Raw genomic sequence first — 24,916 nt, 5'->3', positions numbered from 1 at the left:
TGAATACCTTCACCCTCAACCGACACTGCCACCGCAAGCCATTTCGATTTACTGGGTGCTCTCCCCTCCACCGGCCCTACAGTTAGCAGCACAGGCCACTCCCACCACCAGACAGGAGGTAAGCACAGAGAGATCTCAGAATTCATCACTCTGAACACAGTGAACAGTGCTCATGCTTCCTCCCGTGCTGGATACCTCCCCCTCACCAACATTCATCTCCATCTCCGACAAGCTCCCACGCTGGCAAGTCCTCCTGGACGGTGAGGAAAAATGTGAATTCCTGCTACAGGGCATCCGCAATGGTTTTCAGACGTTTTACCCCCCCCCTCTTCACAAGACCCAAACCCCAAGGCAGAGTGTGTCTCATCCACGACCTCAGCTCTCCCTACTCCACCTGTCTCAATGCCAACGCTACCAAGGACCCTGTTCGCTTCCAGTCTCTCCAAGATGCAGTTGACCCAAGACTGCTTTGTGGAAAAAATCGACCTAAAGAGCGCTTATCGCTCAGTCAAAATTCACCCCTCCTCGACTCAATCGATAGGCCTTCACTCGACTTTTGACGGCGACAGTACTCGGACCTTCCTACGCGACACGGGCCTCCATTTTGGCGCCAGAAAAACCCCGCCATCTTTCACCGCCTCACTCAGTCATCCGACGTCACCTGCGACGCCAGAGCTTTGATGCTGTTGTTGTGTACCTTGACGATTTTTTCATCTGTGCTCCAACTTTGAGTAAATGCCAGGCAGCCTTGAACTCCGCCATACGTCTCCTACGTTCCTTGGGCTTCAGAATCGCCTAGGATAAGGTGGAGGGACCTTCAAAGCAAGTCACCATAAACTCGCAGTCGGGCATTCTTTTTCTGGACACCGCCAAGACCGCCAGTTTGATAGCCCATCTCCAACGCTGTCGCCAAAAAGCCAGCCTCACTTGTAAACAGCTGCAGCGGCTGGCAGGTAAACTCAGCTGGGCCTCAAACGTCATCCCTTGGGGCCGTACACATGTCCAACGCATCTTTAACGCCATCACAAACATCAAAGCTGACCACCACAAAGTAAGACTCCAGCCCGAAGACCTTGACTGGTGGACTGTGGATCTCCAAGTTCCCTCCCTTCGCCGTCACATCTGGGACAGCCGTCGCAGAGTGACTGTGAATATTGATGCCAGTACTGACATTCAAGTTTGAATAAATATATATTTGGCCATGATACTGTGTGTTGTGTTGGATTTAAATTGACATTTGAAGGCCCACTCACAGTCTCAGCATAACTCCATTTACTGCTGGGATTGCTTTGTTTGGTATGAGTTACCTCCCCCTTCAGAAATTTCTAGAACCTTGATCCTTAAATGATATTAACCTCATGTAATCCTCCTGTGCCTTGACAGATTTTTTCTTGGCCTCTGGTTGAAGCAAGCATGTAATGATTGATATGATGTAAAAACTAATATGGCGGCGAGTTTTGCATTATTCTGGTGACCTGCACTCGTCACTTTTTACCAGATTCAAAATGGCGCTAGTAACATGTTTATCACTTAACTTAATTAATCAAGACTACACGTCACGTGACATGCCACGAGAGCTGCAAAACGGGTGTGTCTAAATACTAGATTGGCTTCAGGATACACAATTTTTATCATCCTATTTTTTTTCCACCGACGTACTGATCGTATTTTAAACAATCATGCGTACAAAATACGCTGAAATCGTATGGGTTCTCAGGTCTGCATATACTCATTGATAGTTCATTGTTTGAATATTTTGACAGGTAAATGTTGTGTATAAATCAGACATGGGAACTGGGTTAATGGAAAAAGTCAGAAGGTTATCAGTATGACTCACATATAATGTAGAAATTCTGGACATGAACCATACAATTGCTCTGAAATTGTATCCCTGGGGCTCACAGAAAAAGTCTGATTTCAACCAAAAGTCTGAAGATTCTCATGTGTGAAAAATGTGTGTATGTCCGTTTTGTATGTGAAGTATTGAATAATACACTTATTGTTGTTTAATTTCTGGTTTTGGATTGCAATTTCTGTATGGTGGGTAAATGAACATGCGTGAGTTAGACGGGAGTCATAACCTGCAGAAATAGAATCCATTATATTTTCTTGCAGCACACTTCCATAAGGCCAAAAAAAAAAATTGTCTGTTTAGGGTAACATGACCAAAAAAAGTAGGGTCGGTAGGTAGGTAAAGTTTTTTTTTTTTTTTTTTTTTTTTTTTTTTGTGTGGTGTAAATGCTATGTTGGCTGAACATTCACTTCTTATATTTGATGAATACATGTTTCAAAACTAACGTATAAATAAAACAGAGAGAAAGGGAGAGAAAGAAACGCCAAATGTCTCTTTTTAGCATTTTTACCTTTTTTTTTTTTTTTTTTTTTTGAAATCAAAAAAAAGTTTTTGGGTCGGTGCCAAATCGATAGGGTCGGTCGGGTTACCCTAAACAGACAAATTTTTTTTTTTGGCCTAAACAACTTTTTTTTCTCTCTGTACTTTCTTTTGCTTGCACCTATTACACAGTATTATCCCAAAAATATTACTACAGTGACAATTCAATTTGTTTACAGCCACGAACCATTTAGTTACCTTTGTCTGTCTTGTCCATGTGACCACTGATCCTTCCAATAAGCTCAACCCCAGCCTCGTTATGCACAGCATCCTCTGCCATCAATCCTGGCCTGGCTTTAGAGATGAAGCCTCGAGGCAGGAAAAAGAAGGTACTGATCAGTGTCAGGAAGTGAGCTCCAGTTATCACCAGCATGGATGAGCGAAGGGAAATGCCTTGTTCATGAAGCAGCTGCAAAACAGATTAGTAATGTTTTCACCTACATAGAGCCATTTTTAATCAAAACATCCTGCCATATCCCTCCCCTCACCAATTCAAACCCCCTCCAGCAAACAGCTATGTTCACTAGTTAAAGGCACAGTAAGCCTCCCGTAAACCATCACAGATACTGTCAGGCTTTTACACACAGTACACCTTTCATTTAAACACTCACCGCTTGAGAACATCCAAGGTGCCCTCCGTAAAGAGCGAGCAATTTTCAAAGAATGTATTTTTGCATGGTTTATCTTACCCCTGAGACATTGTGAACCCGTGTGATCCAGTTTCCTTTTTTTCACAATTTAGTCGTCAGTTTGTGATTTCAGTGCGACTCGCTGTAAGCTTATCTGCAATATCACGTTATTGTGTACCTCTGAATCTAAAACGCAACAAACGGCTGCGAGTCACACGAACTAGAGCGGTGGCGGTTGACCGTTCAAAGGAACTGGCGCTATGCAGAACCGTCGTCTGCTATGAGAAAGACGTTTTGCGTGACACGTTTCCGGGCTTTTCTTTTTTCAAACTTTCAAAACTTCGAAATTGTACTGATTTTGTCTTAATGAAAAAAGAATTCTTTTATGATTTAAGAATGTTTGTGTAACAAGCTGTCAATTTATTATTTAGATTTTAAAAGTTAGGTCTAGCGCCAAAACGAGGCGTTTGATTGTGATACTGAACAAACCGGCTGGCCATGCAAAAACTAATTCTTTGAAAATTGCTCGCTCTTTACGTAGGGCACCTAGGATGTTCTCAAGCGGTGAATGTTTAAATGAAAGGGTGCTTGTACTGTGTGTAAAAGCCTGACAGTATCTGTGATGGTTTACGGGAGGCTTTACTGTGCCTTTAACTGGTGGCTGAATGACACTCAATAGCCAACAAAGGATTGTTGCGATGTTGGCTAGATTTAATACCTATTACTTAAAATTGGAGGGTTAAAAGGGGAGAGGTGGCACGAAAACTAAAAACTTACTGTTTGCAATTTTTTTGCAACATTTTGATGTATTTTGAAGCATAAAAGCATGTCACATTCATGCTCATTTTTAGAACTAACACCAATATTTATTTTTTTTAAATGATTTTTGACAAAAAAGACCCAAAAAGTTACATTACGCTGTAGCTTTTTATTAAAAAATCGTTGAAGCTGCAGTTTTGAAATTGTCATAATGTGTTCACCAGAAGCTATTTCACGTAATAACACAGCATTTTTTACCAATTTCATTTCCAGATTCGGTTCAGAGGCATGCAATGAGGGAACATACAATTGTGCATGACATTTTCCCAATCAGACCTGTTACAGTAAATAAAGACATGTAAGCCTCAATCTTTTTTATTTATTAAGGAGATTTCTATAGCGCATAACTAAAAGCACAATCTTCAATGTTGTTATGTCGGACTCCTGTATTCTGAATTGGTTTATTCCTATTCAGCGTGTTACTGTGCCAGTGTGCATTCAGGTACTTTTCACCAACATTTTCCAATACTCCAAATACTCTTCACAATTCCCTATCAGTCCAACGTTGCACATACTGACATCACTCAATGAAACATCAAGTACAGTGAATAACGATCAGCTGGCAATTATAAGGCGTTTGGAATTTTACTTGTAACTCTGGATGTTCTCAGTCTCATCGCAGAAGCAGACACATGGTTTCTGTCTAATTAGTGTTTCCATAACACAAAACTGGCTGAGTTTCAACCCGAAATCGCTACGAAGTAGGCGGTATTTCTTCCATAACACATGCAGATATGGGTAGGAAGTCGGGCTTCTGCCAATATAAACTCTAGACTGAATGCTTCCCTGACAATTTCAAGGGGTACAATGATCTAGAGGGAGACAAGAATATCAAGTTCTTATTAGTAAAGCAGATTTTGGATTATATGCGATAGATTTAACAAAAAATCGATTCACTCGAAAACGCACCGAGTGTTTACGTCCCTTGAACGATAAAAGTTCGATTTTACGACGAAGCTAATTTCTAAGTCAAAATATCATTTTTCACCACGAATTAGATACATGATTGGAATATATGGTCCAAAGTTCGATTAGCAGTACTTTGGAGTGGAAGGGGACAGTCATTAGCTAGATTTAGAGAGAAGAACAAAGCCCACCACTTTCTCTTCACCCCCTCATTTTCTCTTGCCCGCTGGGATGCGCACGCACAACGAAACTCAACAGTGTGTGTTAAAAAGTGTCGCGGTTTAGACTGACACCAGCAGAGAAGTTCTGTTCGCAGAAGAAGCGCGATGTGCGATGTGTGTTATGTGCGATTAATTTGCAACCCGAAGCTCTACTCATGCAATTTATAACTGTTCAAAGTGAGACAGCTCACAAATTAAGGTCTGCCCTATAAATGGTCAGGAATCTGTCAAGGTGTCCAAATGCAAAAATCCTGTTCTGGATACTTTTATTACTTTGAATTTTATTCTGTTTTTAAATGACTACAATATAAACAATACATTTGGTGTAAATAATCATGAAACAAGAAGGGCAAAGCCCATACGACTCACATGCTTGACCTTGACATGGTCAAATAACTAAACCTAGCAATGACATCATACACTAAGAACTGCTTTACACATTTTTCCTACCAAAATACATGTGACCTTGACCCAAGGTCAAGGTCATCCAAGGTCATGCAACACAAAGCTGTTAATTCAAGACATAGGAAGTACAATGGTGCTTATTGGCTCTTTCTACCATGAGATATGGTCACTTTTAGTGGTTCACTACCTTATTTTGGTCACATTTCATAAGGGTCAAAGTGACCTTGACCTTGACCATATGTGACCAAATGTGTCTCATGATGAAAGCATAACATGTGCCCCACATAATTTTTAAGTTTGAAACAGTTATCTTCCATAGTTCAGGGTCAAGGTCACTTCAAAATATGTATACAATCCAACTTTGAAGAGCTCCTGTGACCTTGACCTTGAAGCAAGGTAAACCAAACTGGTATCAAAAGATGGGGCTTACTTTGCCCTATATATCATATATAGGTGAGGTATTGAATCTCAAAAACTTCAGAGAAAATGGGAAAAATGTAAAAAATAGCTGTTTTTTAGGCAACATTTATGGCCCCTGCGACCTTGACCTTGAAGCAAGGTCAAGATGCTATGTATGTTTTTTTGGGCCTTGTCATCATACACCATCTTGCCAAATTTGGTACTGATAGACTGAATAGTGTCCAAGAAATATCCAACGTTAAAGTTTTCCGGACGGACGTCCGGACGTCCGGACGGATGGACGGACGGACGACTCGGGTGAGTACATAGACTCACTTTTGCTTCGCATGTGAGTCAAAAAGGGAAACTATCTTAAAAAAATGTTTCTGGTCAAACTTACTTAAAAATCATTGCAGAGGAAAGTCATTAGGTAGGATGATTGTATTTTTTTTTAAATTGAGCGAAAAAGTTGTGTTTGATGTAATTTAATTGTACTTCTAAGTTAAAAATATGCGTTTGGTGTAAATGAAATTGTATCTACTTGCCCAAACAAGTTTTGTCACAGTCTTTAAATAATGCCATAATACACAAGTGTGTGTTTTCTTATACCTCAGACACCTGGTAGTTAAACTATGGTCACAGGATTCCTAGTGCTTGCACCTGTTGGCTTGTAGAGAGACTTAAGTGAGGCCATCTGACAAGGGTGTAAATGTAACGTACATACTGAGAATACTTGAAAATGACAATGAATTTGTTTTAGAGACAGAAGATAACTTATCATTGCTTAAGAACAACCAGCAAGACCAAACCTTTGTTTCAACATGAAAACAAGCACAATGAATGACAAAATTTACCTCAGAAGGACCACTGTTGGGACATTTTGGTGTAAATGTAACATACATCACCTTGTTTTTTTACTGAGACCATATGCAGCACATAATAATGCTAAAAACAGCACATAACAGTCTGTTGAGGGTTTATGAGCTAAATAAAAGATAAATTACCCTTCAAATGGACTTGCAGATCTTCGGAGCCTTCTGTATGTTACTTTACACCATCCTTTTGTGTAAAGATGTACACACAACTAAAAAGGCACAACCATTAATTTAACCCTTTATTTTGACTTGAGACAGGTAGCTTAGAACAAACAAGTTAGAAATACTATTTAACTGATGTGAGCATAGCCCATTAAATGTTTGTTTGTTTGTTTGTTTATTTGTTGCTTAACGTCCAGCCGACTACGCAGAGCCATATCAGGACGAGGAAGGGGGGATGAAGGGGGCCACTTGTCAAGCGATTCCTGTTTACAAATGCACTAACCCATTACTTGTGTCCCAGCAGGCTTTAGTAAAACTAAATTAATACCTACTGGAAGATTACCAGTTTCCAGTATGTTAAAATAGGCTTAACCTATCTACTGCTGGACTTACATCAGAACACTAACAGATTAAACTATACATGAATCGCGAGACAAGCGGCAAGAGAAGAGATTTTTGGAAAAAATACAGGCGAATGAGCAAGAAGGCAGAAAAAAGAAAAGAATTCATGAAGAAAAAGAGAGCATGACAGGAAAGAGAAACCAAAAATCTACCTAACAGCAAACTAGAAAGCTCCTGCGGTTCCAAAAACAGGAGGGGCTTTTAATTTCATAACCGCAGTGCCCCACTGCGGGGCCCATTAAATGTAAATTCAGTACCTTGTACTTGCTGTTTGGTGTAAAGTAACGTACAGATCATGGGTAAAATTAACATTTGGTACCGTAGTGGAGTACCAACCTGACTATTCTATCGTGAAAAGGATTTGTTATGATTTCTTGTTTGTAACTCAAAAAAACTGCAGACCAAAATAGTGTAAAAATATTTGAAGAGGGTGATTTGATAATAATTTCTACACCGCTGACCGTGCTTTTTTCAAATTAAGTAATAACCTGATGATTGAGGTTAAGGTTTGCAAAACAAATGACATGACAATTTACTGGAACTTTTTTACACTTCCATAGAGAATTTCATTGTTTTAAAAACAGTGTAAATAGGTAAATGTTGAATTGTAACTTTGATTCTGGGCTTTGGTGTAAAGTAACTAGCGGATAAATGATTTTGCTTATATTGAGACAGGAGAAACTTTTTTCAAGTGTTGCTTTAGTACAGATCAACTCTACATTCAGTCATCAAGCCATTGGACAGTTGCCTAAAGCTGAACCTAGGAAAATGACAGCACCTTGAAATTATGTTATGGTGTAAATGTAACATACAGTCATTTGTGCTTTATCTGCAAATATTTGATAAACCGAACACTTGACTGGAAAATAAAATGCTGCAATTGAAGGACAGGAATACCGAGATGTTTATTCATGTACATTTAAGGAGGTTTAAAAAAGTCTAAAAATTGTAACACGTTTTGGACTCCTTGACAGATTCTTGGCCAAATATAAGTATTCTATTTATATTAGGGAAGAAATAGAAATAGAACTCTAAAGTCGTGAAGCGGCAACCGGCTCCGGGCCGCCATCTTTGATTTTCCCAAGCGCAACCTAGGCAAATGTATGCTACAGAAATGCAGTGAAAGATCGACTTTAGCGTCCACTCCAGACCTTCAAGTAGGAAGATATGAACAGTTAAAATAACGATCAGGTAACCTATATCCAATAGATTAAAGGTTTCCATACAGAAATAACCAAAACATGATTACAAAGTCAACGAAAGTAGATTCGTAGAATCGCCCAAATCAACGAAAGTCGTTTGTGTTTTTGGTGTGAATTTCGTTTCACTGCCAACCGGAAATGACGTGTACGCAACATTTGTGATGTAGCACTTCCTTATATGGCACAAAATGAATGTGGTTGGTTGAAAAAAGCCTGTACTAACAAGCCTAGTATGAAGTTTTTGTGAGATAAACAAGACCTGACATCCTACCTACTCAGGCATCGCAGACTCAACATTCACACTGACTGCTAGCTTATTCTTCTTCGCTGCTCGTTCTGCCGCAAGTTGTACCTTCCTCTGCCTCTTGCAAAGTATTCCTGCAGAATTTATTTTTGAGAGGTATGCATGGAGAGTTGAGAGGAAACGGCACTGTTTGAGACGTCAAACCGACATCGAATAACGTTCGCGTGTTTGCGTATAAGGTGTGCACGCATGCGCAGAACGACTTCCGGGTTGAAATTTATTGGTAATGACCAATCAGCAAATAGATTTTGAAAGGTTCAAGGTCACTCTTCCTAATATGGAACATTTGCATGTGAAAGCACCCTTCGCCAGGCTGTGTGTTTTGGCCGTTGAGAGGAATAACGGAATTTATTTTTGTGACTGCGACATCGTCAAAAAACGGGAATTCCCGCTGAGTGCGCTCGTATGCAAAGAATCCGACAAATTCATCGACAAATTGCTGCTGCTCTGCCTTGAAAACATTGATTTTTCACCAAGTTTCCAGATTTTTAGCATTCACTTACTTTGCAAATCATCACTTTATTGCAAAACAAGAAGGGCAAAGCCCATACGACTCACATGCTTGACCTTGACCTTTACATGACCTTGACCTTCAGGGTCCAGGTCAAATAACTAAACCTAGCAATGATATCATACACTAAGAACTGCTTTACACATTTTTCCTACCAAAATACATGTGACCTTGACCCAAGGTCAAGGTCATCCAAGGTCATGCAACACAAAGCTGTTAATTCAAGACATAGGAAGTACAATGGTGCTTATTGGCTCTTTCTACCATGAGATATGGTCACTTTTAGTGGTTCACTACCTTATTTTGGTCACATTTCATAAGGGTCAAAGTGACCTTGACCTTGATCATATGTGACCAAATGTGTCTCATGATGAAAGCATAACATGTGCCCCACATAATTTTTAAGTTTGAAACAGTTATCTTCCATAGTTCAGGGTCAAGGTCACTTCAAAATATGTATACAATCCAACTTTGAAGAGCTCCTGTGACCTTGACCTTGAAGCAAGGTAAACCAAACTGGTATCAAAAGATGGGGCTTACTTTGCCCTATATATTATATATAGGTGAGGTATTCAATCTCAAAAACTTCAGAGAAAATGGGAAAAATGTGAAAAATAGCTGTTTTTTAGGCAACATTTATGGCCCCTGCGACCTTGACCTTGAAGCAAGGTCAAGATGCTATGTATGTTTTTTGGGGCCTTGTCATCATACACCATCTTGCCAAATTTGGTACTGATAGACTGAATAGTGTCCAAGAAATATCCAACGTTAAAGTTTTCCGGACGGACGGACGACTCGGGTGAGTACATAGACTCACTTTTGCTTCGCATGTGAGTCAAAAAGAGGATGAAATTGACCAAATAAACATCATGCAGCTATTCTAGGGTGTTTAAAGTACCTAAATATGCCGATTACCCAAATCTTGTCATGGAACGATTTTGGATGAAAATTCTCTTCCCTTAATCAAAGGTCTATTAACTCACCAGCAGGCTAAGGATAAGGATAAGGTATCATATAGTCCTGCATCAGTAGGAATAGCATAGCACGCGAAACACGCAAGGTAACAAAACAAAACAATTTGTCATACAGTAAAACCTGTCAAATAAGGACACCCTTCGGACCAGACAAAAGTGTCCTTATTCTGCAGGTGTCCTTATTAGACAGGTGCAAGTAAACGCGACAAAGTCAAGTTGAGAGAGAGAGAGAGAGAGTACTGCACATGTACATGTACATTTATAAGAAAAACAGAAGCTGTTTAGATTAAATAGAGAAACATTTAATATTGACTGTTGTAAAACAAGTTTAAAAGCTTTGTATCATATCAACTGTATAAATTTAAATTGTTAAAAAGTTACTGGATCTCATTCATACAACACATTCACATTCACTTCATTCTGCACTCATCAGCTTTTGAAAGAATTTGTCCAGTGTTGTCTGAGTGGACCATTGATGGCAATGTGATTCGCACGTTTGGTTGAAAACCACTCGAACACGGCGTCATTTAGCTCTTCGTATTCGGTTGTCTTCTTCGAAACCCATTTCTCGTCAGCACGTCCGTCTCCCGATTCCCACAACTTCATTATTTTTTCCCGATCGACGCTGATTTTCGAAATCTGCGTTCTGCCACACCCAAGCTCTTGTGCAATCGTTCGGCATGATTTCCCACTTTCCAGTTGTTTGACAACATTTATCCTTTGTTCTAAAGTCAGCGCATTTCTTCCTTTTCTTGAATTTGAATTTCTTGCTGCCATCTTGTTAAACACGAATCACTCTTTCGAAGAGAAGATACATTCACTCATACACTTTCACTTCCGTTCCGCCGAACACGTTCCACGCGTTGGATTGGCTGCCTTGGAACTCTAGCAGCCAATCAAATGCGTCGACTTAAAACACTCACCAAGAATAGACTCTATCGGTATTCCAAGCTCTCGTAATCTCTCGCAAACTTCAGAGCATAGCAAAGCATGCGGTACAGCGATCTCGTGCGAGCTGCACAAGCCAAGGTTCGAAGTTCTCGCGATGTTCAAAGCATAACAAATAGCGTGTCTCGCGAGAGCTGCTCAGATACCGAATAATATCAACTGATCGATTTATCGTCTTCTTCGTCGATCGAACTTCCCAGCTTGCTGTGGATGTCCGTATTTAGCAGGTATATGACTTATTATGGACCCAAAATACGTGTCCGCGTCCGTAATGCCGAGGTGGCCGTAACGTACAGGTGTTTTACAGTGTAAAGCAGTCCGTGCCGAGACTGACTGTCCGTATTCTGCGAGTGTCCGCTAAGTCCAGTGACCGTATTTGACAGTTTTCACTGTAATTTTCACGAGTTTTCATTCACAAGCACCTGGGAAATAAATCTCATGTTCCCCATGCAATAAATCCCCGGTTACCATAGTTGCAGGAAGCAGGTTATGGATAATCAAAAGCAAACCCAATAGAAACACTCGGGGATTCTTCGGCTCTTTTCATTGGCGTTTCCCCAGACTTAAACAGACACTGCTTTGCAAAGTTCCAAAAACGAACTGGCAAACTGGCAAAAGTAAACAAAGAACAAAACTACTTCATGAAAGGTCATAAATTCACCACAAACAAATGAAACCTACTGATATATTTTGTCTTCTTACAAAGTCATGGAGTGCGTGTATCTGTGTTTCGATACACAGACGTTCGGAAAAACACGAACGTCAAGTTCAAGTCAAACCAATTGACCCCTGACACACAAATTTTGACCCGTGCACAAGATGTTGTATCGATAAACGAAGCGCAAATAAGAAATAATAATAAAAGCAAAGAAAATAGCAACAAGATATGTAAACATCTTGAAAGCCGAGCAAGCAGAATGACAGGTCTAATGAAAAACAAAGAGGCACTGAGTCGGAAACAAGATCGCGATTCTTTCCTTCACTGCACGACGCAAATCTTCTGTGACCTTTGACCCAACGTAGCTTCCACATTCGATCACTAAGCTTAATATTTACAACTGAAAGCCGAGGGGGTGGAATACCGAGATGAACCTACAGAACTGTGCATCCTCAAACCTGACATATTCATCCCAACATTTTATGAACTCAAAAACACAGAAAGTTGCTTTATCCTACATACGTGAGAGAGACACCCGTGAGATAATAATCGTTCAAATCACACCTGTGTATATCATGTAAATGAGGTCATGTCAAGCAAGTCTGGCAGGGACCTGTTTTTCCACTGCTTATGATGCCAAAGTCACCAAGACAAACGTCATTATAGAAACAAAAATTGCGCTCGCTAATTACCCTCGATGAATCTTTAGAACTAACACGTCACGCCACACTTTCAGAGTGACGTTTCTTTGCTTTGACGTAATAGATTGCACTTGGCTTTAGAAGAGATCGAGGTTCCAAAACAAGCGTCTACAATTTAGCTGCCTCGACTGCAAGACATTTTCAGTAAAATACCTGTAAGTACAGTATGTAGGATAAACAGAATACTAGAAGGCTTGCTGTGTCGTACCAGATTTACACGAGTTGCTTTTTCAAATAGTGAACTGCGAGCGAAATATTTAAACAAGAAGGGCAAAGCCCATACGACTCACATGCTTGACCTTGACCTTTACATGACCTTCAGGGTCAAGGTCAAATAACTAAACCTAGCAATGACATCATACACTAAGAACTGCTTTACACATTTTTCCTACCAAAATACATGTGACCTTGACCCAAGGTCAAGGTCATCCAAGGTCATGCAACACAAAGCTGTTAATTCAAGACATAGGAAGTACAATGGTGCTTATTGGCTCTTTCTACCATGAGATATGGTCACTTTTAGTGGTTCACTACCTTATTTTGGTCACATTTCATAAGGGTCAAAGTGACCTTGACCTTGATCATATGTGACCAAATGTGTCTCATGATGAAAGCATAACATGTGCCCCACATAATTTTTAAGTTTGAAACAGTTATCTTCCATAGTTCAGGGTCAAGGTCACTTCAAAATATGTATACAATCCAACTTTGAAGAGCTCCTGTGACCTTGACCTTGAAGCAAGGTAAACCAAACTGGTATCAAAAGATGGGGCTTACTTTGCCCTATATATCATATATAGGTGAGGTATTCAATCTCAAAAACTTCAGAGAAAATGTGAAAAATGTGAAAAATAGCTGTTTTTTAGACAACATTTATGGCCCCTGCGACCTTGACCTTGAAGCAAGGTCAAGATGCTATGTATGTTTTTTGGGGCCTTGTCATCATACACCATCTTGCCAAATTTGGTACTGATAGACTGAATAGTGTCCAAGAAATATCCAACGTTAAAGTTTTCCGGACGGCCGGCCGGACAACTCGGGTGAGTACATAGACTCACTTTTGCTTCGCATGTGAGTCAAAAACCAACTCGTGTAAATCTGGTACGACACAGCAAGCCATGTAGTATTCTCTATTTCACACGCCAGCTTTGATTGCCAGTGGTTATCAAAACGGAACTCGTGTGGTTATCAAAACGGAACTCGTGTTTCAAAGCATGGCTCCCTGTGTTGATTGTGCATTTATTTTCTCACTACCAAAATGATGACAAAAACGATGTTTGGTGGTTTGTTGTCAGACCAGCTTTTTTGTCGGTCCTCGGGGGGCATATCGACTTTTGTTTTATATGTATTGACCGCAGCCTTCAGCCTTTGTCAATAAATATGAAACAAAAGACGATATGCTCCCCCTCGGACCGACAAAAAAGCTGGTCTGTCAACAATGTAAACATCTAACAAAGCCGAGCAAGCAGAATGACAGGTCTAATGAAAAACAACCCATCAAACATCTTATAATATTCAGGGTAGATAATTGGTTTGACTTTCTTCTCGTGTGTCATAGTTGCAAAGTTTTGGCAATTGTGATTTTTTTGTCGATTTTTCATTCGACTGTTCCGTTTTTGTCTGGTCCATTTTGAGGGTACCCTTACTTGAGCGGCGGTCACGTGATCGCTGTAAAAGAAATATTTAATCCAAAAGGTGTTCCTGAAGGTTAAGTGAACAGCCGTAACTTGCATATATACAGTTTTAATGAAATGACATGGGAATTAAAGCTTTAATTTGTGTTTGAAATTTGTTGCAATAATGTTTTGGCCAAGTTTATATATTTTTGGAGTCAAGAATTGATGAGGAATACAATGCAACATTTTTAAATCGTTTAGAGAAAATTCTATTATAATGACAACTTTAATTAACAAACTCATCAATTAATTTCTAAGCTTCCGAGCTGAAATGAAATCCCATAGTCCAGACTGAGTCGAAGCTTACTTGACCAAAATTTCAATCAATTTGAGTGAAAAATGACATCACACATTTCTCTATTTTTCTTCTATGTGGACACATGTCGTGTGCACTTGTGTAATGTGCGTTAAAAAGGATTTTTACTGATAATTGCTTAAAAAACAAAACATAACGTTGTAATAATGTAGAATTCACATAAAATGCAACGCAATTTTTTAACTTTTAACGTGATTTCGTCCTTCTTACTATACCACAAGGCTCAATTATTTCAACCAAAAATTAACTTTGTATTCACTTACAATTCATGTTAAACACAACATAGTTTTCGAAGTTATTTCGACATGATTCGTCCATACTAATTTACGTTCATTTTACGTTCCCTAACAGAAAAACGTGATTAACACGTAAAATTGTTTGCTGGGTAAGGATGGCCTACCCAGATCTAATAGAAAACTTATAAGGATACCAAATAAAATGTATAGGAACTGATAGAAAACTTATAGGAACATTATAGGGGATAGGCCTACCAAAGAAAAACTGTTCGACTTAATGGACTTTGTTCCCCTTCCCCATATTTTCCCTATTACATGTATAAATAAGTTTCTCAGTTGCATGTTAAATCAAGATATTTTCCTTATATTTTTACATGGGCATACGTTTTTATCCGGATTTGTTTTAGGTTCTTATGACTGAGTTTTCTAGAAGTTCATTTCATTTCATACAGGCAGCAACAAGACTACATGTATGAGGTGATTTAATCAACAGTACATTAAATTGTTTGTATCCTCTGTGCAAGCCAGAAGCTATCCCTACCCTATGTACTGAGGTATCACTGGCAAGTCATGACCTTTCTGATCAACCTCTTGTGTGACCGATGTGTGCTGAATAAAAGTTCAGCATTTTACCTTGAAAATCAGCACAACACCCGAGGAAGCATCAAATGAACCGCTCAACAAAGCAACCACTGTGGAGCTGCCTTTGGTGAAAAGCATGGAAAACTGCAACACATCAAACAAATGTTATGCAAAATATCCAGTTACAAATCAATCACAAAAACATACATGTGAGCCCTCAAAGTCACACCAGTACCAAAAAACTAGGTTCAGTTCATAATAGTTGAAATGAAACCCTACACATATACAGCCTGTTCCAAAAGAAACGCAACCAACCTGTTTCCAAAATCAAAGTGCAAAATTTATTTCGCAAATAATATTTCATGAAGTTCTTTCTTTCTTTCTTTATTTGGTGTTTAACGTCGTTTTCAACCACGAAGGTTATATCGCGACGAATTTCATGAAGTTACATATTTCATTTTTGGTACATTTCCAAATCACAACATGTGGAACAAAACAGGTTTAACAATAAAAGTGGAAAACAATGACAATTGAAGCACAATTTATGTCCCTTTTCTGACGCAGCTGTCTTTTCTGCGTTTAATAACGGACGTGTCCTCCACCAGCGTTTCTGACTAAGCGACACCTATTGGGCATGGAAAGTACCAGGCGCCTGAGGAAGGCCTGTGGTACCCGCTGGAACTGCTGCTGGATGGCCTGCCTGTAACTGGAAGAAAACTGGCCCAATCAGTCTGTTACGAAGCAGTGCCGCCCACATCATGACTGATGGTCCTCCCCAAGGGTTCCTCTGGAGCACGTACTGGGCTGCATGCCTTTGGGCGGGTGGTCGCCAAACATGCACTCTGTGGCCAGTGCAATCTAGGTTGATCTGACACTCGTCACTGAAAACCACAGAATCCCATTCTCGTCGCCAGTTTCTATGGGCTGTTGTCCAGTTTCGGCGGAGCAGACGGTGTCGTTGTGTCAAGATCTGGCCTCGATAAGGTCTCCGGCAACGCAAATTGCTTCTTCTAAGCACTCTTGAGATAGTCTGCGGGCTTGTGACTCTTCCTTGGGCATTAACAGTCCGTCTCCCTACTGCTCTTGTACTTTGGAAGGGATTTTGGTGGTAACTTCGCACAATGAAGCGTTCTTGTCGAGCAGTGAGGGCGGAAGGCCGTCCTGACCTGGGAGTATCATCTGTGCTACCTGTCACCCTCAACCGAATGACTAGACGAGAAATGGTGGATTTGTGAACATTCATGACCTGACTGACTGCTTGGGCCGTTTGGCCAGCGGCAAGCATGCCAATAGCACGCTCTCTTTCATTTTTAGACAAACGAGGCATTCTGCCGTCAGTCCAGCTGAAGAAGTCACTGCTATTTTCTACTGTATTGCCAGCTCAGTTGAAACTTGAGTTGTCCCTATGTCGTCACGTATGTAACTTCATGAAATATTATTTGCAAAATAAATTTTGCACTTTGATTTTGCAAGCAGGTTGGTTGCGTTTCTTTTGGAATTAACAGGCTGTACACTAAAATTCTTGCTGTTTAGGTTTAGTCTGTACTTAGGATTAAGTGGTTTGTTGAAGATTCTCCATTGTTGTGATATGGTGAACTGTCACCAGTAAATAAGAGTAAAGCTATTTTCATTGTCCAGTTTAGTCTTTGTTGCAGATTGATCTGTGTTTTGTGTCAATTCATTATTTTGTAAACTAAAAGTGCTGGAATGCTCCTGTGTCCATCTTATAACAGCTGCAAGCAATTAACTGTTTGTCCAGACTTAAAAGCAAATTCCTAATCCCTTTGAAGTGAACTGCCCACTTGTGGCAAGACAGGCCAGAGCAGTCTGCATGTGGTGTAATGGGGCACCTGACTGACTCATCTCCAGGGTAGCAACCGGCAAGTAGGTGTCAATTCCTTTGTTAGGGGTGAATCAGAAAAGGGGGTAAAAAATCAAGGGTCTGCCAAACCCAGCAAATGCAGTAGGCAGCCCGGAGATCCCTAAGTACCTCTCCCAGTTATAGTACTTTTCGGCAATATTTACAGTTTCAAATTGTTAGGATAGCTTCTTTGTGATTTTATAGAGGTGTTCTGGGGAAACTGAAAGGTAGCCTCGTCAGGGGACAACTATTCAAACCCATATCCTCATCACTTTGTTTCTCGATTATTTTTTTAATTTTATTTTATGCAATTTATATCGCGCACATATTCAAGGCGCAGGGATTTATTTATGCCGTGTGATGGAATTCTTTTTACAATACATCACGCATTCACATCGGCCAGCAGATCGCAGCCATTTCGGCGCATATCCTACTTTTCACGGCCTATTATTCCAAGTCACACAGGTATTTTGGTGGACATTTTTATCTATGCCTATACAATTTTGCCAGGAAATACCCTTTTGTCAATCGTGGGATCTTTAACGTGCACACCCCAATGTAGTGTATACGAAGGGACCTCAATTTTTCGTCTCATCCGAAAGACTAGCACTTGAACCCACCACCAAGGTTAGGAAAGGGGGGAGAAAATTGCTAACGCCCTGACCCAGGGTTGAATTCGCAACCTCTCGCTTCCGAGCGCAAGTGCGTTACCACTCGGCCACCCAGTGTGTGCATGTATTTAGTTCTTGTGGTGATTAATCTAACGACTTCTGCAATTTTGCACGCTGTCTTATGCTTTTTGGTGCAAACTTATGGTTTTGTTAGCAAAATCTTATGGTGAGAGTCCACAAGAGCTTGACAGGTATGCGTTGTTGCCAGCTAACATGGGCCAGCTTTTGGAGGGATTCAATTTCATGATTAAGCAGTTACCCCCCCCCCCCCCCCCCCCAAGGAGGGGTTGAATTTCATGATAAAGCAGTTACCCCCCTAACCATGCTTATTTTCCGCCAATCCGTGCCCATATCATGCCAAACTTTTACCTATATATCTTTTTATCAGTCTAGTAAAAATGAACTTGACTGATCATAAGCCTTGTGTTTTTATTGATTATCCCCCTTAGTATGAGGGGGGATATTTGTGTTGCATGGTTGTTGGTATTGTCATAAAAAAATGTGTGTCTTCGTGTGTGTGTTGACAAAATAGTGAGAGTAAACACATGTCAACTCATCAAAAAAATCAAATCATGATCAATTATGTTTGGATATTTTATCGAACCTGCTACAAATGGCTAATCAATAATCAATTATAATACATCATTTATCTAACGTGGTCACATTGTCTTATGACCATTCACATTACATCTATCAATTCAGTCATACCTGTGTGCCAGTCATAAGGAGAGGTATACCCCCAATGCCAAGTAGTGACAGTCCAGGAAATATCAGCCAAGGAACTTCTGAAAAGGGTGGTTAAGGTAATTGGTGATAAATTACAAGAAAACTGAAACAAACAATTAAATATATATCTAATCTATAAAGCTGGTTTGTGTGTCCGTGTGTATGTATCATGACAAAAGGCTCTGAAACGGTTGCACTGATTAAGACGAAAATTGCAGAGTATGTTCGTAATGCCACATGAGTTGTGTCATAGGTACACGGCTGTCCAGATCACCAGAATTCATACATTTAGCTGCACAATGGAAGCTCCACCCCCTGCCTAAGGGCACGCGAGCACCTTGACTCAAGTGATTTTCCCTCATCTGGTTCAGGCACGGGACAGTTTAATCATAAGTATAAAGGAGTTTAAATATCTGTATGTACCGTACTTTCCGGGTCATAAGGCGCGACTTTTTTCCTCGAGCTTGACCCCTGCGTCTTGTATAACGAAGCGCCTAATCCGTGTATGAAATACACAAAAAAAATCAAAGAGACCGCCTGAGTACCAGTCAAACAACTTGTGATAATGCATGTTTCAGCTACTAGGTACTACCCTGGCCAAGTTTCCTCTCAAGACATCAAAGAGACCGCCCCATAGGTTAAACTCTGTCACTGACCCCGGTGCAGGAAGTGTTTCCTCTCTCAGATCTATGACAGGGGAACCACCTCTCATAGCAAAAACTGGGTCATTGACCCCTGGGAAGAAGGTCAGTGTCTAAACAAGGCAACCTAGCTATCACAATGGACCTGCCTTTGATCTCGCGGCACACACAGAGCACACATATTTCCACTCTGTATTCTTCCTTTGATGTGCGGCTTATTTTCATTCTTCGACCGTTTGTTACCGGTATACTTTTTCAATTTTGGTGCGCCCTATCGGCCCCCTGCGCCCAATGGGTGACTGGAATACAATTTTTTTTTAAAAGAGGGGGGTGCGCCTTATGCGCTGTAGCGCCTTGTAACCCGGAAAGTACGGTACCCGTTTTTGACCTGAACACATCATTTTTAGAAAGAACTTCTTCATCGTCTTCTTCTTCGTTCATGGGCTTAGACTCCCATGTTCTCTCATGTTTTTAGCACGAGTGGATTTTTATGTGTATGACCGTTTTTACCAAGCCATTCAGGCAGCTTACGCCGATTTCATGTTTCTATAACCCACCAAACTCTGACATGGATTACAGGATCTTTTCCGTGCGCACTTGGTCTTGTGCTTGCGTGTACACATGAAGGGGGTTAAGTCACTAGCAGGTCTGCACATAAGTTGACCTGGGAGATCGGAAAAATCTCCACTCTTAACCCAACAGGCAGCAGCGACCGGGATTCGAACTCACGACCTCCCGATTATGAGGCTGACGTCTTACCACCACGCCACTGCGACCGTCTTAAAGAAGAACAATTTAGAAAGGAAGTTTACGTCGCCAAAAACAACAAGTTTTGCACTGTGTTGGCTCGAACTTTGTAATAATAATAATAATAATAATAACGATTACTTATATAGCGCGTAAACCTCGTGGTGACGAGCCCAGAGCGCTTTACAATCTGAGCAGCACTTACGTCGCCACATGTCAAGTGGGAGGAATCCTGCTTGGTGGTATACAATGGCCTGCTTTGAATGCCTCGGGTGTCAGAGGGCGAGCCAAAGGGCACGACATTCAGCTGACTGTAACTTATCAAGCCTTTTTCAAGCTGATGAGAAGTAGGCCTCCTGTCCATATGATAGTCTTGATCTTATAAGAGCTTTGGTGATGTTTGTTTGAATAACTGGGCACTTTGCCCATGGTTGGGCAGCCAGTATTTTAAGAAGGTTAATGATCGTATTTGCTTTGTTTAAAATATCAAATTTCATAAATAAATTTTGATTTAATTAATATACTTACCAACTCACATAGATAGCAATAACTTCGTTTGGTTGCTAAGACATTGAAGCACTCTTACATGGTAACATGGGGAGATAACTCTAAAACAAAAACCACATGCCATATAAGGCACGGTCCGTGGTGGTTATCTCCCCTACCGGTGCCCCGCGCATGCGCAGGCTGTATACCGGTAATACTCATTCCGTTCTGAAACACATACCCCTTCATACAATTTGCGGGGAAGGCTGGGAGGGAATTCGATATGTGAGTTGGTAAGTATATTAATTAAATCAAAATTTATTTATGAAATTTGATATTAAATTACATATTCTTACTCAACTCACATAGATAGCAGATTGCTAATCTAGGTGGTGGGTAAATTTACTCACAATTAACATCTTGCCAGTATCTGGCCTGCAGCTACAATAGCTGGCAGACCGAAAGTTCTGCACTGCCCGGAACCAGATACGTCCCGTAGGTAAACATATGAAAAGGCATCTTCTGATGTCTAGTAGATGTGTACTATAATAGCGGGTACTTAAAATATCCCGCAGATAGAAACTCATGACTACGTTCTTGCACGTTCAATGAGCTGCATTCATGACTTATGTAAGTCTCCAAGACTTGAGAACAGGTAAAGAAGAGGCCCACACTCTGACTTCTTGAGTCCGTGCTGCCTGAAGAGGGAGGACTGACTGCCCCCCCCCCCTTTTCTTGCCACCACTGTAGGCATGCCTAATCAATGTGGCAGACCATCTAGCTAAGGTTGACTTCACTAAGTCATTGCCTCTACAAGAGTTGATGCAAATAAACAAAAGCCTTTGTTCTGATGATCTAAACAGATCAGTGCGAGTTAGAAATATATTTAAAACTCGAAATGTTCAATAGGCTAATATGGCTCTAACAGAGCCAAACTATTGCAAGTGGATTGAATTGTATTATCGGAGCTGGTTCCTCAGGTTTCTGATTCTTTGCCAGAAATTTGAATTAAACCTAAGCGCTATAGATCAGTCTTTCTCCAAAGAGATGACTATAGCAAAACCAGATAGAACGGGAACGGGGAGACGAACATTTAGCAGAAGGTGATAGTACCGAGAGGCAAAAAACTTCTATCAGCGGCTTCTCCAAATTCACCAGAAGGAGTAGAAGCGCGTAGTGAGATAGAGTCCAAACCGTGTGGACATACTTGTCCGACTGACTTAGAGAGTCTGCCAAGTCATAAAACCTCTCAGAAAGGTACTTCACTGCTAATAAGATCTCGTGGTGGTAACACCACATCAAAATCTCGCATGCTCGATGTGGCAGCGATGAGGAGCGAGATGCCCCCCCCCCCCCCCCCTTTTGCTTATTGAGATAAAAAGGCCACTGTGGTGTTGTCTGATTGAATCAACACATGTTCTCCCCTGACAAGGGGAAACAATTCCACAAGAAACAGAAGAACTGCTTCGCTGGTGGAGAGAGAATCAATGGAAAAGCCTTGCATGAGCAATGGTGTGAGAATCCAATGATTGGTTGTGTCTGTGAACCAGTCGAGAAAAGACACTAACATGATCCAGCTCTTTGTTTGATTGCTTAGAATCGAAATAAAATGTAGCCACTTACGATCTATTTTGTGTATCCAAAGGTGGGAGTAAACATCGGCACGATCTTTGTAAGTGACCCCAGAAAGGACCTCAATAAGTGGTAGTCCTAACCCCCCTCCAGCCGCTGTGTTAAAACACAAAGGCAGAAAGCAGAGTGATGACAAGCACTAAGACTCCAGTTGACAGAACTGTCAATAGTAAGAATAAAAACGCGCTATTGTTTGCCCACTGAACCCGACGCTAAATTGCGGTGGGTATTTGGCAAAGCGCCATGCCCCGAAGAAGATAAACAAACCCGACCTCTGAATCGCCCCGAGGGGATAAAGTGATGGGTATTTGGCAAAACGCCATGCAGAGAAGGTGAAAGCCAAAGCTGAGAACAGCCAGCTTAGTGCTTTTCTAGATAAGAAAAGCCAGGCCTTCCGTGGGCTTTTATTTTGCTGTGAGTTTCTCTTTGTTAGAGAAGAGCCTGCGTGCAAAGAAGAGGATTCGAAGAGAACCCTCAAGCAAGGAAGAGAATAAAGTCTCACCGACAGAACAATACTGTCGGCCGAGGCCTTCTTTCCGGTGAACAGCAAAGCTAAATCCTTTGTAAGTGTGTCCCAACAGAACACAAAGGCATCCCGTGAGTACGTAACTGCACAAGGGAAAGAACGAATCAAAGACTTGTTCAAAGACGATAATAGAAAGAAGTGCGGCCACAATCTACCACAGCCAGGAGATCATTGTTCTTGAAAAAAGACAGTTTCTCCTTGCTATGAACATTAAGATGTATGATCGTCAAGCCCGGTGTAACCGGGAGCGGTTCCGTAGTAAGAAGAAAAGAATAAACTAAGTTCTTAGGCTTGGTGTAACCGAGGCCTACGGATAGCGCTCAGCGAGTGATGCGTTACTTGCGCGGGTGACGCAAGCGAAAACAACGCCGCCTCGCTGCCCACAAGGAAGTGGTGGCAAAGGAGAATCATTTGATAAAACTTCCACAAGTTCAAATGCCCCCGAGGGAGGATCTAAGAACTTAAAGTTCGAAAATTTCCTGAAATAAGGCTCAAATCAGCTGGATGTGACGCAAGCCACAGCAAACCTGAAGCAGGAGCCTCCCCATATGATGCCGGCAAAGGCAGAGGTGGGGCAAAACATCGTGTGAGAAAACTTTTATAAGTTGAAAAAGCCACGAAAGGAGACTCTAAAACTTAAAGTTCGCAGGTTGTTCCTGAGAAGGAGCAAAATCAGCCAAAGCTGATGGTGAAGTAACGGCAGATGACTATGCTACTGCTAATCCCTCAGGGAAACAGTGCGTATTAACCTCTGCTGCTAGTGCCAAAACGATGGCAGCTTCCTGTTCAGTAGTATCCCAACGATCGTTGAAAGGATGAGAACCGGAAACCAATCCCAACATCTGCCGAAACCGGAAAGGTTGGGGAAAACAAATTTCCGGAAGCCAGAACTCCACGAACGGATGTACCATCCACCTGCCTTGTGCCAGCCACAAAGCTGGGAGAGGAAGCGGATGCAGCCCGTGGAAAGGCAGAGGAAGCCGCAAAAGCGGAACCGGAAGCCAAAGACTGATGATTGCCGACTGCCAACACCAAAGTGTTAACGGCGGAAGGCAAAACCATCCTGCTACCGGAAGCGACAGCCGCCGAAGCCATCTTGCCTAATGGCAAGGCAAAGGAAGAAATCAAAGGTCTGCCAGTGCTAGCGAGACGAAGCTTCCGGTTGGTGGCCGCAGAATGATGAGCCACACGACCAGGAGCAGCAAGCCAGGGCTGAGCCTCTGCAGGAGCGTCCCCATGAGCCGATAACAGCGGAAGAGGAACATCGCTCTGATAAACTTTCGCAAGTTGATAAGCCACATCAGGTGACTCTAAAAACTTTCACGGTTCCATATCCTGTTCATCCCCAACAGAAGCATCATAACGATCATCTGAGGGATGTCCAGCAGAACCGAAATCCGATGAGGCAACTTGAGCCGAAACCGGAAACGGTTGTGAAAAATTTCCGGAAACCGGAACTCCGTGGAGGGGACCACCATCCGTCTGCCTAATGCCAGCTGTACGGCTGGGAAAGGAAGCGGATGTAGCCTGAGAAAGGCCAGCGGAAGCCGCAAAAGCGGAACCGGAAGCCACAGGCTAATGAATGCCTCCTGCCGACAGCAAAGTGCCACCAGCGGAAGGCAAACCCCTCCTACCACCGGAAGCCGCCCCGACCAAAACGGGGGGAGCGGAACCAGCAGAGGACTGTATAGCATGAGCATCGACCAGCCCCAACAAGTTGGAACCGGAAGATCCTGTAACCTGCCTACCGGAAGCCGCCCCGACCGAAACGGGGGGAGCGGAACCAGCAGACACATGCCCTTCACATCCCATGCCCGGGGCCGTGGCGCCGGAATGGTTTGTGGAAAAACCCTTACGGTCGGTGTGCAATTCCGCCGAAACGGAAACCGACGTCAAAGGCTTGCGTACTTCGCCAAGAACACCCGGAGGTGCTAATGTCCTAGACTCAGACAAGAACTTGTCAAAAGATGAGTCTGACATTTCCAACACCGTCGTTGGACCTGCGACCACGCCAGCGGACGTGACCGTCGCAGTAGGTTCGAAGCGAACCCGCGCAAGCGAATGAACATTTGCAACACCCGAGGGAAGAGGCAGAGCAGCACGCGAGGCTATTTGCCCTTTCCGACGAGATCAAAACATGCACCTCTGTCTAAAAAGACGATAATATCGCCAGCAAATCGGCTTTAGTCAAAGCTAAAACAGCGCTAGGCGCTTGAACTTTCTTGAAAGAAGCCGCAACAGACGAGGTAGGTTTGTCAATCGAAACCGAACACAATTCATCATTCGCCGGGTTGAAAACGTAAACAGA

At 41.8% G+C, this 24,916-nt stretch overlaps 1 protein-coding gene across 3 annotated transcripts in view; it reads right to left on the bottom strand.

Moving 5' to 3' along the window:
* Positions 1-24,916, bottom strand: part of LOC138955380 (equilibrative nucleobase transporter 1-like) — a 176,797-nt gene that overhangs the window by 87,588 nt on the left and 64,293 nt on the right. For all 3 annotated transcript variants that reach the window (XM_070327009.1, XM_070327002.1, XM_070326996.1), the window contains exons 4-6: positions 18,559-18,635; positions 15,370-15,462; positions 2,591-2,801 (exon numbers count right to left, since the gene is read on the bottom strand). In XM_070327009.1, coding sequence (XP_070183110.1) covers positions 2,591-2,801; positions 15,370-15,462; positions 18,559-18,635 — 381 coding nt within the window. The remainder of the gene's footprint in view (positions 1-2,590; positions 2,802-15,369; positions 15,463-18,558; positions 18,636-24,916) is intronic.

Source organism: Littorina saxatilis, linkage group LG2 (assembly GCF_037325665.1).
Source record: "Littorina saxatilis isolate snail1 linkage group LG2, US_GU_Lsax_2.0, whole genome shotgun sequence".
Classification (NCBI taxonomy): Eukaryota; Metazoa; Mollusca; class Gastropoda; order Littorinimorpha; family Littorinidae; genus Littorina; species Littorina saxatilis.
The sequence above is the reverse complement of the archived record's forward strand: the minus strand, read 5'-3'. Positions and strand labels throughout refer to the sequence as shown.